Raw genomic sequence first — 13,070 nt, 5'->3', positions numbered from 1 at the left:
GGGCTCCGGGGGCTATTTAAAGGACCCGGGCAGTAGAAGCAGGGGAGCCCCGGGCCCTTTAAATAGCCCCCGGAGCCCTGAGCTGCTGCTGCTACCCCGGTGGGGGGCACTTACCTTACAGGGTGGGCTGGGGCTGGCTCTGACCCCCCTCAACTCTGCCCCTTCTGCCCTAGGCCCCGCCTTCCGGGGGCCAGAGCTGGCCCCAGAGTACCGGTAAGTCACTCGACTTACTTTCACCTCTGCCCAACCCCCGCCTCCCGCTCTGGGCCCCCATGTCCTTGCGGCCGGCCCCCAGCTGGCTCATACCGACAGCCGCTGCCTGCCCTCCTCCTGCACCACGCATGGCCACCAGCCTCGGGCGAGCCTTTGCTTGAAGAGGGAGGTTCTCCTGGGGCAGCGGGCTCGGGCCGGGGAGTCGCTCTCGTCCTGCAGCATTTTCAGGGTGCAGTCCCGGGGGCGCCTGGCTGGGCAGGGCATGCTGAGCAGTTTGATTTCCAGAACTCCTGCAAGCAGCACAAGAAAGCTGCAGGGAACAGCCCGGGGACAGGGCGATGGAGCCCTTCACGCCGCCCAAGGGCGCTCCCAGAGCGGACCTGACAGAGGCCCTGCCTGCCCTAGAGGGATGGGGCCGATCCCAGGGTGCTGCGCCTCACAGCAGGGGATCCATTCAGAGCCCCCCCCCAACAGGGCTGCTCTTCCCGCTTTGTGCAGGGACCGGGGCACGGTTTTGCGCCCCAGAAGTGGCTGCCTTTCCCTGGCCCTGCAGCATCTGGGCTGCTCTTGGGGACAGAAACGTACACGATCGTTAGCGAGGAGGGGACGGCCCTACGGCAACCTGTGGGAAGGGCAAACGTAACACGCTGCAGGGTAAACGCCTCACCGAGAAAATCGTCAGCCGAGAACTTGTCGTTGTCCCACACCTGGAGGATGAGCTTGGGGGGCACCTTCAGCACGGTCTCATCCAGGCTCCAGAGATATTCCTGTGAGCAGAGTGGGCGCGAGCTGAGTGGGTCCCCCCAGGCTGCGGGCAGGGCAGCTGCGGAAAGTCTGGGGCCAGCTGGCGTCTGTGGCCAGCACGTACCAGCTGGGGGCCGGGTGACCCAGCTGGGTGGGGAAAGGGCAGCCCCGGCACTCGGCCTGCCAAGGGGATGCAGCGTGGGAGGAAGCGCCAGGCTGCTGGGGCACTTACCAAGTTGCCAGCCAAATGAATGGCTGTTTATAGGTCTGCAGCCTTTGAAGGGTTAATGCCCCAGCGGAGGCTCAGCGTGCTGCTCAGAGGTGGGCTTGCAAATGGAAAACCCCCCCCATTAGTGGACATCTGCAGCCTTCCAGTCTAATGCAGGGGCTGGGGCTCCCAGGGAAGGTCGTTATGGGAGGTGGCAGGTCAGGCTGCATGATGCTGGCAGTCAGGGTAGGGCCAGCTGCTGCGATGCCCTCCCCACACACAAGGTGGCAGCACCGACAATCCCTTTCCCCCGGCATGGCCAGCGCTCTGCCCAGCAGCCCAGCCCCAAAGACGGTCAGCGGGGTCACAGTTCCGGCCAGGATGGGCGAGGACAGACCCGGAGCAGGAGACAGGCTGGAGAAAGTTGGCCGCAGAGGGGCAGATTTAGGGCAGGAGCCCGTGCCCCAGGCAGGCAGCGGAGCACACTGGGACTCCGGCCAGGGGCACTACAGGCATCGGGTTCAAACTGCTAGGGGGACTGGCCCGCCTGAAACACAGCCTGGGCCCTACCTGCCCCTCGGAGCAGCAGCGATGGGTGTGGGGCCATAGCAGGGCAGAGCAGGCCGTGCTGGCACAGGGAAGCGGATGCCCAAGGCGAGCAGCACCCACCTTCCTGGGCAGGACGCAGACCTGCTCCATGGGCAGGAACTCGAAGGGGAAGATGAACCTCCAGTTGAAGTTGCCCTCTCCTCCCAGGGACCTGTAGTGCACATCGGTTCTCTGCCTCTCCTCCTCCAGGCCATCCAGCCACCTGCAACCAGGAGCCCGAGGCTGGCGTGTGAATGGAGGGCATGCGGGTCCCACATCACCCTGCCCCATTGTGTGACACGGCACCCGCCCTGCCTCGCTGCACCCGCCCTGCCTCGCTGTGCGACACGGCACCCGCCCTGCCCCACCCTGCCTCGCTGTGCGACACGGCACCCTGCCCCACCCTGCCCCGCTGCACCCGCCCTGCCCCACCCTGCCTCGCTGTGCGACACGGCACCCTGCCCCACCCTGCCCCGCTGCACCCGCCCTGCCTCGCTGTGCGACATGGCACCCACCCTGCCTCGCTGCACCCGCCCTGCCCCACCCTGCCTCGCTGTGCGACACGGCACCCTGCCCCGCCCTGCCCCGCTGCACCCGCCCTGCCCCGCTGTGCGACACGGCACCCTGCTCCACTGCACCCGCCCTGCCCCACCCTGCCTCGCTGTGTGACACGGCACCCTGCCCCGCCCTGCCCCACTGCACCCGCCCTGCCCCGCTGTGCGACACGGCACCCTGCCCCACCCTGCCCCGCTGCACCCGCCCTGCCCCACCCTGCCTCGCTGTGCGACACGGCACCCTGCCCCGCCCTGCCCCGCTGCACCTGCCCTGCCCCGCTGTGCGACACGGCACCCTGCCCCACCCTGCCCCGCTGTGCGACATGGCACCCGCCCTGCCCCGCCCTGCCTCGCTGCACCCGCCCTGCCCCGCCCCACCCTGCCTCGCTGTGTGACACGGCACCCTGCCCCGCCCTGCCCCGCTGCACCCGCCCTGCCCTGCTGTGCGACATGGCACCCGCCCTGCCCTGCCCCGCTGCACCCGCCCTGCCCCGCTGTGCGACACGGCACCCTGCCCCACCCTGCCTTGCTGCACCCGCCCTGCCCCACCCTGCCCCGCTGTGCGACATGGCACCCGCCCTGCCCCGCTGCACCCGCCCTGCGACATGGCACCGACTTCTGGTGTTCCTGGGGGGGTGCTTGAGGCCCCGCTCTGCCCTGGGCCCCACTCCCACGCCATCCCTTCCCCCAAACCCCCACCTCCCTCGGGCAGCATCTGGCCAGGGGCTGGGATGTCCCAGTCTCTCTACCAGTGCAGTCCCAGGAACTGCCGGCTGTCGACAACCAGCACAGACCTTGGGGGCTTGCTCTTATGCAGGTGGTTGTTGGCTCAGGGCCCTTGATAGCATCTCCACCACTGCCTGCCCGCCAGGCGCCAGGAGCAGAAGCAGCCAGCTAATGACAGACCCAAGAGCACATTGGCTGGGCCCCAGAGCACTCAGCTAAAGTCCCGATTCAACACCCTCAGAGCAGGACAAGTCTCAGAGAAAGGAATCAAGATCCATATTGATACTCAGCAGCCAGCGATTCCCGCACCTGCCAGCATCAACCCACTGGAGACCCACTGAGCTACGTAGAGAGACTTACCTTCAATGCTACCGGGGGTCAGCACTGGGGACACTGGCAGAGCCATGCGTTTGGGCAGACCGGGGCTGGGACAGCCGGGGGCTGCAGGTCGGGAGCGAGGGGCACCGGCAAGGAGGGTGTGGGGATGGGGAGCCGCAGGGACAGCCGGGGGCTGCGGGTCGGGAGCGAGGGGCACCGGCAAGGAGGGTGTGGGGATGGGGAGCCGCAGGGACAGCCGGGGGCTGCGGGTCGGGAGCGAGGGGCACCGGCAAGGAGGGTGTGGGGATGGGGAGCCGCAGGGACAGCCGGGGGCTGCGGGTCGGGAGCGAGGGGCACCGGCAAGGAGGGTGTGGGGATGGGGAGCCGCAGGGACAGCCGGGGGCTGCGGGTCGGGAGCGAGGGGCACCGGCAAGGAGGGTGTGGGGATGGGGAGCCGCAGGGACAGCCGGGGGCTGCGGGTCGGGAGCGAGGGGCACCGGCAAGGAGGGTGTGGGGATGGGGAGCCGCAGGGACAGCCGGGGGCTGCGGGTCGGGAGCGAGGGGCACCGGCAAGGAGGGTGTGGGGATGGGGAGCCGCAGGGACAGCCGGGGGCTGCGGGTCGGGAGCGAGGGGCACCGGCAAGGAGGGTGTGGGGATGGGGAGCCGCAGGGACAGCCGGGGGCTGCGGGTCGGGAGCGAGGGGCACCGGCAAGGAGGGTGTGGGGATGGGGAGCCGCAGGGACAGCCGGGGGCTGCGGGTCGGGAGCGAGGGGCACCGGCAAGGAGGGTGTGGGGATGGGGAGCCGCAGGGACAGCCGGGGGCTGCGGGTCGGGAGCGAGGGGCACCGGCAGGGTGGGAGGGGGGTGGGCAGCCCCAGGGGCTGCGGCCTGGAATTGAGGGGCCAGGCACCAGCGGGGCTGTATGTGGGAAGAGTATAGAACAGGAGCTGCTGCTCTCAGTCTGTCCGTTTTCTCAGCCTCCATGTCACTGGCTCCAGCCCCGTTTCATCTGCACCGGGCGTCGGCTGCTTCCCAGGCAGGCCTGGCCGAGGGCCCGTGGCTGGGCTCCCTGGGGCCCGAGGGTGCAGGCGGCAGGCCCTCACCCTTTCACATAGATGTCGCTCATCCTCTGCCCCGTGATGCTGGTGTCCTGCAGATCCACGTCCCGCGTGTTCCAGACGATGCAGCGCAGCTCGTACCTGGGGGGGGGGGGGGCAGCGCGGGCAGCTTTGGCTGGTTGGAGGCTGGACACAGCCTGGGGGGGCTGGGGGCTGGTGCGCTCAGGCTGCCTATGGGCCTGGGCTCTGGAGGGCTGGCTGGGGTCGCAGGAACATGGAGAACACAGAGGACCCGGGAGCCCCCGGGCAATGGGAGACTCCGCTGACCTCTCCCGAACCCGCGGGACAGAAGGGGAGAGTGTGGTCACACTTCAGGGAAGGAGCTGCAGATGGGCATGGCCAGGGCTGGGGCATGGCCCCGGTGCTCACCGTGCCAGGCTGGGGAGCTGGGGCGTGGCCAGGCTCTGTGGCGCTGCACACTGCCGCAGAGATCCCAGTGCTCTCCTGGGCGTGCTGGGTTTGTGGTGTGCCAGGGTTCGCCTGCCCAGGGCAGCGAGGGATTTGTCCCACTCACCGTTTGGGCTTCCGAGGGGTGATGTCGAAGGCAGGGCCTGGGGGGCCAAAGCTCTCTGGGAAAATGTCCACCCACATCTGCAGCTTCCCCTGCCGAGCAGACAGGAGCAGGCAACTTGTTGACACGAGCTCAAGCCCAGGCCGGCTCCTCGTCCTGCACCGAGCCCCCCTGCCAGTGTCACCCCTGAGCGCTCGCTCCCCCACTGGCCAGGCCAGGGATGTCACAGGGCTCCTCTGGGGCCTGGGGGCTGAGCTCCCACCCGGGCCAGCAGGAGCTGCTGTTCCTGGGGAGGGATCCTCCCGCTCCAGCGCCTGGGGGAGGATGCAGCCTCCTCAAACAACAACAAACCTCCCGTCCTCCCCCCGCGGCTGCATCAGCTCCCTGCAGGGCTCTCGGCCAGCTGGTGTGTGGGGCCATGTGTCCCCCAGCCAAAATAACCCCCACCCTGCACGTACACACACGCATGCAGTCCCACTGCCCAGCTCTCTCACACCCACACACGTTTCCGGGCGTACACACGCGGCGTGAACACATCACGCAGGGAGGGGCAGCCTAGACCCGCACCCACAGAGCCGGGGCAGCCGGGATCCCGGGGCGTCCTGCTCACGCAGCCGTTTCACGGCACAGGTCTCTGAGCTGCCTGCACCCTTCCCACTGGCCCCGTCGGCTGTAACCGTCAGCCCTGGCTCCGCGCTCCGTGCCCGCGCTGGGCAGCCCACCAAGGACACGGGCCCTCATCCCATGTGACAGACCCGGTTTTCCGGGTTTGTCCCAGGAAAGCTGCTTCCCCACATCCTGTTGCAGTGGCTTTGGGGGCTCAAGGTGCTGGTGTGGGGCCAGGCTCACCGCTCTGGTGCCCTACCTGGTCGATGCCGGGCTGGATGCTGTGGTGCAGCGTCCTGGTCTCCAGGTGCTCGGGGACCAGCCCGCAGGTGCGGAGCAGGTGCAGGGCCAGGCGTTCTCTCGGGGGGCCCAGGTGACCGTGCGCAGGGACCTTGCTCTCTGAGACAGGGAAGCCAAGCACAGCAGAGGGACATGGGGTACGGTGGGAAGGGGGGGGTTCCCATCGCTCCCTTCTGCCAACATCATCTCCCAGCTGCCCCGATTCCCTTAGGATCCTCTCCCACCCCCCATTCACCAGTGGGCCCCTGGGCCTCGCCCACCCAGTGCAGCCCATTCAGGCTGCTCCTTGCTCAGCGTCCCCAGGGCCATGCCCAGCTCGCATTCCCTGCAGCAACCGGGCCTCCAAATCCCAATCCCAGGGCCTGGGTCCTGGCCCCCGCCGCATGGGCTGGCTGCCGGGAAACAGCTATAGAGAAACCCTGCAGTCCTTTGATGGCAGGGACCCCGTGTCTTACCCAGGGGCTCGCAGTGCCCCGGGAACCCTGTGTCCCGCCCAGAGGCTCGCAGTGCCCAGGAACCCGTGTCCTGCCAAGGGGCCCACAGAGCGCTGTATCCCAGCCCCGGGAACCCGTGTCCTGCCAAGGGGCCCCCAGCACCCAGGGACAGGGTCTGACTTGTCTCTCCTGGGGACTCTGGGCACTCACCAAACTGCGCCAGCAGGAAGGCCCTGCCCATGAAGGTGGCTTTGCCTCCGTCTGCGCTGAACTCGGGCAGGGCCAGACTCTTCATCTTAGCAAAGTTCTCCAGTAACTGGGTGGGGAGGAGCTGGTCTCGCCACTGACAGGGGCCAGAACTGGGGGTGGGGGAAGGGAGGCAGCAGGGATGAGTGTGAGGCCAGGGAGATGGGTGCATTTTAACCGGCTACTCTGAAGCTTGGGCTCAGCTCTCTGACCCCACGGGGCCAGCTGTGCCAGGATTAGGGCACACTCTATGGGCAGCAATGTGTGTGCATTTCATCCCTGGAGCTCATGTCAGGGCTGGGCAGTATTGTCCCCAGAGGGGAAACTGAGGCACAGAGTAGGGCTGGGATCGCCCAAGGGTGCCCAGCAGGGCAGTGACATTGCTGGGAGCAGATCTCAATTCCTGGCTGGTTGTCCTGTGCTCTAACCATGGGCGGGGGCTCCCGAGTGACCCCCAGTGCAAGTGAGGCTGGGACTGGTCTGTCCCTGAGCCCTCCTCCATGCTCATCATCCGATTCTCACCCTTCACCATTGCCCTCCTTACTGGCACCCCCATGCTGGGTTCCCCAGTGCTCTCCCCATCCCTAACCTCTGCCCCCCTCGTCCGGCACAGCAGCCCCCTGCAGCTTCCTGGGGAGCAAGGAGATTTGTGTGCACACAGGGCCAGACCCCTGCTGTGGGCTGACCTGCGTATTGCTGGGAGAGGCCAAGGGACCCCATCACTTCTGCAGCAGGGACAGATAAGTACCGGAGTGCATCTAGCCCTGGTGCGCCGATCACAAAGGGCCCAACATCCGCTGTGCAGACCCAGGAGCCTGCCTCTGCGCGGGTCACGGTGGCTGGCTCCCGAGGGCCTGGGCACCGACGCAGGCTGAAATCCTCTGGGTGGGGAGGCTCTGCCCCAGCTCCACAGCCCAGATGGCAGGGAGAGACTCCGGCCTTGCCCTGGCTCAGCTGGGGGGAGGCGGGGGAGGGTGCTGGCCACTCACATGCAGTAGGACTGGGGCAGCCCGCAGTTGGCCCGGAAGCGGGACAGGACTCGGTTTTCCAGGTCGATGCTGGTGGCCCCTATCTTCTGGTCCGGGAGGACGAGGTCGTAGTCAAAGAGCGAGATCTGCAAGTCCTTCTCCCGTGGGAGGGTGCACAGGAGCTCAAACATCCTGACGGGACGGTGGGCGGGGGCAAAGAAAGGGACGGGAGCTCGCTCTGCGGCCCCAGGGCTCTTGGCCTCAGCTCCGCCTTCCCTCCTGCCCTTCCACCTGCCTGGGCCAGAGCCCTGGGGGACTGGGGAGGCCCAGAGCCCGGGGAAAGGTCACACCGCACAGCGAGTCCCTGGCAGGAGGAGATGGTCTTGGGGCTTTACTGCCACCAGACACTCCAGCTCTGTAGCTCCGGGCCGGGCCTGGCACGGGCCCAGCCATCCCACCTCTGCCCCCTCTGCACGCAAGCCAGCTGCACACTGCAAGGGAAACGCTTCTCGGCACATTCAGAGCACGGCTCAGCAGGGCCAAGCTCCAGACCGAATGTGGGTTTATGTGCCCTCAGTTTCCCTCTGGGCTCTGTACTGATCGTAAAGAGGTGGGACCGGTGTTTGGCTCCCACAGCAGCCTGGTTAGAGCCCAGAGCCATCACAAACTGACCGGAGCCTGCACCTGTGAATGGCAGATGAGGCCTGGACATTCGCTGCTCCTGAGCACAGCCATGAGGAAGGAGATTCCCCCTCTCTGCAGGGAAGCAAAGCCCAGCTGGAGGAGACAGGAGGCAGGTGGCTGGGGGAAGAGCTGAGCTCACATTGTACATCTACACTGTAAAAACCCACCAGCGGCAGCGAGTCGCAGAGCCTGGCTCGACGCACTCGGGATCACAGGGGTCGTGCTGTGGAGCTAACCAGCCCTGCAGACGTTCCCACGTGGGCTGGAGCTCGGGCTGAGACGCCCCCCCCCCAAAGCCAGACTTGCTGCTGCTGTGGGGATTATTTTGCAATGTAGACACACCCAGCGACACAGGGCTCTGACCTAGACAGAGGCCATGTCCACACTACACAGCTGAGGCGACCTGTGTGAGACCTGTGTTGACCTGTGTTACAGCACTGCAGGAATTACTGTGGTTTTTCATGTTCACACTGCCCTGCCCCGTCTGTCGGTGGTGCACGTCCTCACCTGGAGCACTTGCACCAACTTAACAGGGGCAGGAGGGCCGGGTGGGGGGGCTGAGAGCCCAGGCTCTCGGTTTGGTGCCAAGCTCCCAGCTGGAGCCTGGCTGCGGCCCGGGCAGGGGAGCTCTGTGGGCAGTGGGGAGCTGAGAGCCCGGACAGCACCTGGCTCCGGCTGGGAGCGCTGCTGGGGCTCACAGCTGGAACCCCCACCCTCAGTTTCAAAACAGGGACCCTACCAGCGGTGAAATTGACTTCCTTGTCAATTCCATGGCTCCCCCTCTCAGCCACCCTCTGCTAACCTAAGGGGGCTCAGATTCTGTAGCCAGATGACTAATCCATTGCTGCCTTGTTTTGAAAAGGCGGCCTGGTGTCTCTGCCAACGCACTGAGAGCATGCACCCTGGAGGGAAGGGGTGTGCCCACCACTACCGGGTGTGACGTTAGGAGTGTAATATAATATCTCATTGAAAGGTGACAGGGCCAGAAAGAGTTAATGAACTCCCCGACTGACCTGACCCAGGGCCAAGCTTTAGAGACGGGTTAGGAAGAGATGGAAATGAACAGAGCTGTGAACTGCAGCGGGCCTTGTCAGAAAGAGACGGGGAGCTGTTTGCTCAGGGCTTGTGATGAAGCAAACGAGGCTTGTCTATGGCTGTGGCTTTGAGTCAAAGATCAAAAGAGGGAGCCACTTGAGTGCAATAGTATCTTTGTCTCTCTGGCTCTTGGAAGGTTGTGGTAACCGGTGTCTGAACTGTCTAACACGGGGGAGGCCAACCTGGGCCCCCGGAGCCACGTGCGGCTCTTCAGGAGTTAAGAGGCGGCTCCTTGTCTAGGCGCCGACTCTGGGGCTGGAGCGACAGGTGCCACCTTTCCAATGGGCCAGGGGGGGCTCCCTGCTCAACCCCTGGCCCTGCCCCCACTCCACCCCATCCTGCACCCTCCCCTGAGCCTGCCATGCCCTCGCTCCCCCTCCCCCCCCAGAGCCTCCTGCACCCCACAGAACAGCTGATCAGTTGGTGCGGGGAGGGAGGGGGAGGTGCTGCGCAGTGGGGCTGCCGGTGGGCGGGAGGCGTTAGGAGCGGGTGGGGTGGAGCTGATGGGGGGCTGCTGACGTATCACTGGGGCTCTTTGGCAAGGCACATGGGTTAATTCTGGCTCCTTCGCAGGCTCAGGTTGGCCACCCCTGGTTTACTGGATAAATGACCCTGGGTTAATTCCTGTGATGTCTGGGAGAAGGGAAGTTGAGCCTCTTGTCTTCTCAGGCCAAAAGGCTGCTGGAAATGTATAAAAACCCTGGGACACGATCCTGCTTCATCTCTGATCTGCTCTGGGTTTCAAGAAGGGGAAACCCTGAGCCATAAGGATTGAGATCCCCAGTCACTGACTGGAGTCACTCTGAATATGGACATTGGACTATAACCGATGAACTATTTCTAAAAGAAAAGGAGGACTTGTGGCACCTTAGAGACTAACCAATTTATTTGAGCATGAGCTTTCGTGAGCTACAGCTCACTTCATCTTTATGCATCCGATGAAGTGAGCTGTAGCTCACGAAAGCTCATGCTCAGATAAATTGGTTGATCTCTAAGGTGCCACAAGTCCTCCTTTTCTTTTTGCGAATACAGACTAACACGGCTGTTACTCTGAAACCTATTTCTAAAAGGACTTTTGTCAACTACAAGCTCATCTCTGCTCCGTATCTGAACCTCAAGAATTGAACTCAAGTCTGTCTGGATATTGATCTTTTAACCAACACTCTCTCTCTTTTCTTTTTTAATAAATTTTAGTTTAGTTAACAAGGATTGGCTATAAGCGTGTATTTTGGGTAACATCTAAGTTATAATTGGACCTGGGTGTGTGGCTGATCCTCTGGGATTGGAAGACCCTTTTCTATGATGAGACAAGATTTTCAGTAATCACTATCATACCTGACAGGTGTGTCTAGATGGAGGCCTGAGGCTGGCTACTTTAAGGGAACTGTGTTGTTTGGACGTCTGGGTGACCAGGGAGGTGATACAGAAGCTGTTTTGGGCTGGCTGGGTAAATCTAAGGAGTGGAATATCCACCAGCGTTTGGGGTTTGTCTGCCCCATTTTGTTTGCAGTTCACCCTAATTGAGTGACCTCAGCTGGCTCTTACAGACACCATCCTCGCAGGCACTGAGAGCATGCACCCTGGAGGGAAGGGGTGTGCCCCCACCTTTTGCCCACTACCAGGCCATGTTCCCTTCGCTCTGACCTGTTCCCTCCAGGCTGCTCGGTGATCCGCAGAGCTCAGGGCGGGGTGGGCAGGGTTTAGACCCTGAGCTGCCCTGGGGCTCTGGAGAGCTGCCGACTGGACTTACCTGCCAAAGACAGGTTCCAGGGTGTTGGGCAGATACTGGTCTCTGTCCCCCAGCTTCTTCTTGCCCAGGGTGACCCTCACGTAGGGATCACACTGCAAGGGGCACAGCCAAGAAGGGGCAGTTAATAAACATCCCCCTAGTGCCACGCCCTGTTCTTGTCACATCCAGGAATTGGGGGGTGGAAGTGGAGCCGGAAAGGGTCTCCCAGGCTGTGTCAGACGGGCCTAGGCACTGGACTGAAGCTTGAGGAGCACAAGCTGATCTCTCCCCGACAGGACCCGGGAACAGGGCCGGCTGGGACACGGCTGTGGCATCAGTCAGAGCTGGACTACTGGGGTAGCAATTAACCCCTTGGAACTGGCCAAGTGCCTCCAGGAGTGGGACTCTGGATTGTCAGGTCCCTTAGGGTACAGCCACATGGCAAACCACCACGCTGCAGGGCTGGTCTACAGGCTCATGCGACAGCGGGGCTGGAGCCCAGGCTCTGAGACCCTTCCCTTCGTCAGGTGTCAGAGCCAAGCAGGCATGTCTACGTGGCCACTCAGGGGGGCTGGAACTATTTTTAGAGTGGGGTGCTGAAAGCGGAACCCATGTATTTGGTTGTTATTACTACTTCAAGCCAGGGGGAGCTGCCGCACCCTCAGCACCCCTAGTTCCAGCACCCCTGCGGCTGCTTTTAGCACAGTAGTGACCCCGGATCTGAAACTCCCGGACGTGGCTTTATTAGGGCACTGTCGATACTCTTCCAGGGCCGTGCACCAGCCCAAGGAGCTTTGTCCCAGTGCCACAGGGAGGGGGTGCTGGGTGGGGGGGAAGCAGTGTGCAAAGCGGGCGAGAAGACCTGGGAATTGGGCAATTACCAGGCCGTTCCTATCCTTTGGCGGGAGGTTAAAGGCCCGGATGATGTAAACCCGGACCAGACACTTCTGCGGTTGGCTTTTGGGCAGCTCCTGGAACTGGCGTGGCGGTGGTGGGGAGCTGGGGTCCTCCGGCAGTGGGTAGATCTGGAAGAGTCCCTGCAAACAAACCAATCCACGTGACTTCTAGCTGCTCAGATACTGGATTGACAGAGTCTTGTCCCCTGAGCATCTGGGGCCCATTCCCTGTTGGGAACGGTGCTACTCGTGCTGTTGTGCTCAGAGACCGGAGCAGGCAGCGGCTGGGTACCGTGCCAGCGGCTAAGCTCAGAGATCAGGGCCGATGGAGGAGGGTCACGGTGCCGGCTGGCATGCCTGGCCCTGGATGGCGGGTGTGACGGGTTTCCCCCAGGGTGCCACTTGGAACTGGCGTACCACTGAGCCTGCCTGACCTACCAGCCTGGGCTTCCTTTCACACTGTACTGCTGAGACAAGCCCTCAAGCCCCATCCAGCACATACTGTGACGGTACCCTATGGAAATATGCTTATGAATGTATATATGGAATAACTAGAATATGTTTTATGCTACATATACCATGTAACCTATCTCTGCAAAGGTTCTGATCTACTGAATCTAGTCATCCTATTTGTATGCATGTATCATTTTTTTATTCACAGTTATGAATATTGGCTGTTGTCAGGGTTCCCTCCCCCTCTGAACTCTAGGGTACAGATGTGGGGACCTGCATGAAAGACCCCCTAAGCTTATTTCTACCAGCTTAGGTCAAAAACTTCTCCAAGGCACAAATCCTTCCTTGTCCTTGGATGAGTACTGCTGCCACCACCAAGTGAGTTCGACAAAGATTCAGGAAAAGGACCACTTGGAGTTCCTGTTTCCCCAAAATATCCCCCCAAGCCCCTTCATCCCCTTTCCTGGGGAGGCTTGAGAATAATCTACCAACCAAATAGGTAAACCAGGTGAGCACAGACCAGACCCTTGGGTTTTTAGGACACTAAAAACCAATCAGATTCTTAAAAAACAGAACTTTATTATAAAGAAAAAAAAATGTAAAAGAAACACCTCTGTAAAATCAGGATGGAAGGTAATTTTACAGGGTAATAAGATTTAAAACATAGAGGATTTCCCT

General features: G+C 62.6%; 1 protein-coding gene across 1 annotated transcript in view; it reads right to left on the bottom strand.

Moving 5' to 3' along the window:
* Window positions 1-13,070, bottom strand: part of FER1L5 (fer-1 like family member 5) — a 78,149-nt gene that overhangs the window by 2,809 nt on the left and 62,270 nt on the right. Inside the window, 10 exon segments of the mRNA XM_048829428.2 lie at window positions 307-503; window positions 881-980; window positions 1,835-1,976; window positions 4,456-4,551; window positions 4,985-5,073; window positions 5,847-5,986; window positions 6,532-6,680; window positions 7,557-7,727; window positions 11,065-11,156; window positions 11,925-12,080. Of these exon segments, the coding sequence (XP_048685385.2) occupies window positions 307-503; window positions 881-980; window positions 1,835-1,976; window positions 4,456-4,551; window positions 4,985-5,073; window positions 5,847-5,986; window positions 6,532-6,680; window positions 7,557-7,727; window positions 11,065-11,156; window positions 11,925-12,080 (1,332 nt within the window).

Source organism: Caretta caretta, chromosome 26 (genome assembly GCF_965140235.1).
Source record: "Caretta caretta isolate rCarCar2 chromosome 26, rCarCar1.hap1, whole genome shotgun sequence".
NCBI classification, from domain to species: Eukaryota; Metazoa; Chordata; order Testudines; family Cheloniidae; genus Caretta; species Caretta caretta.
This window is presented reverse-complemented; position numbering and strand designations above follow the sequence as displayed.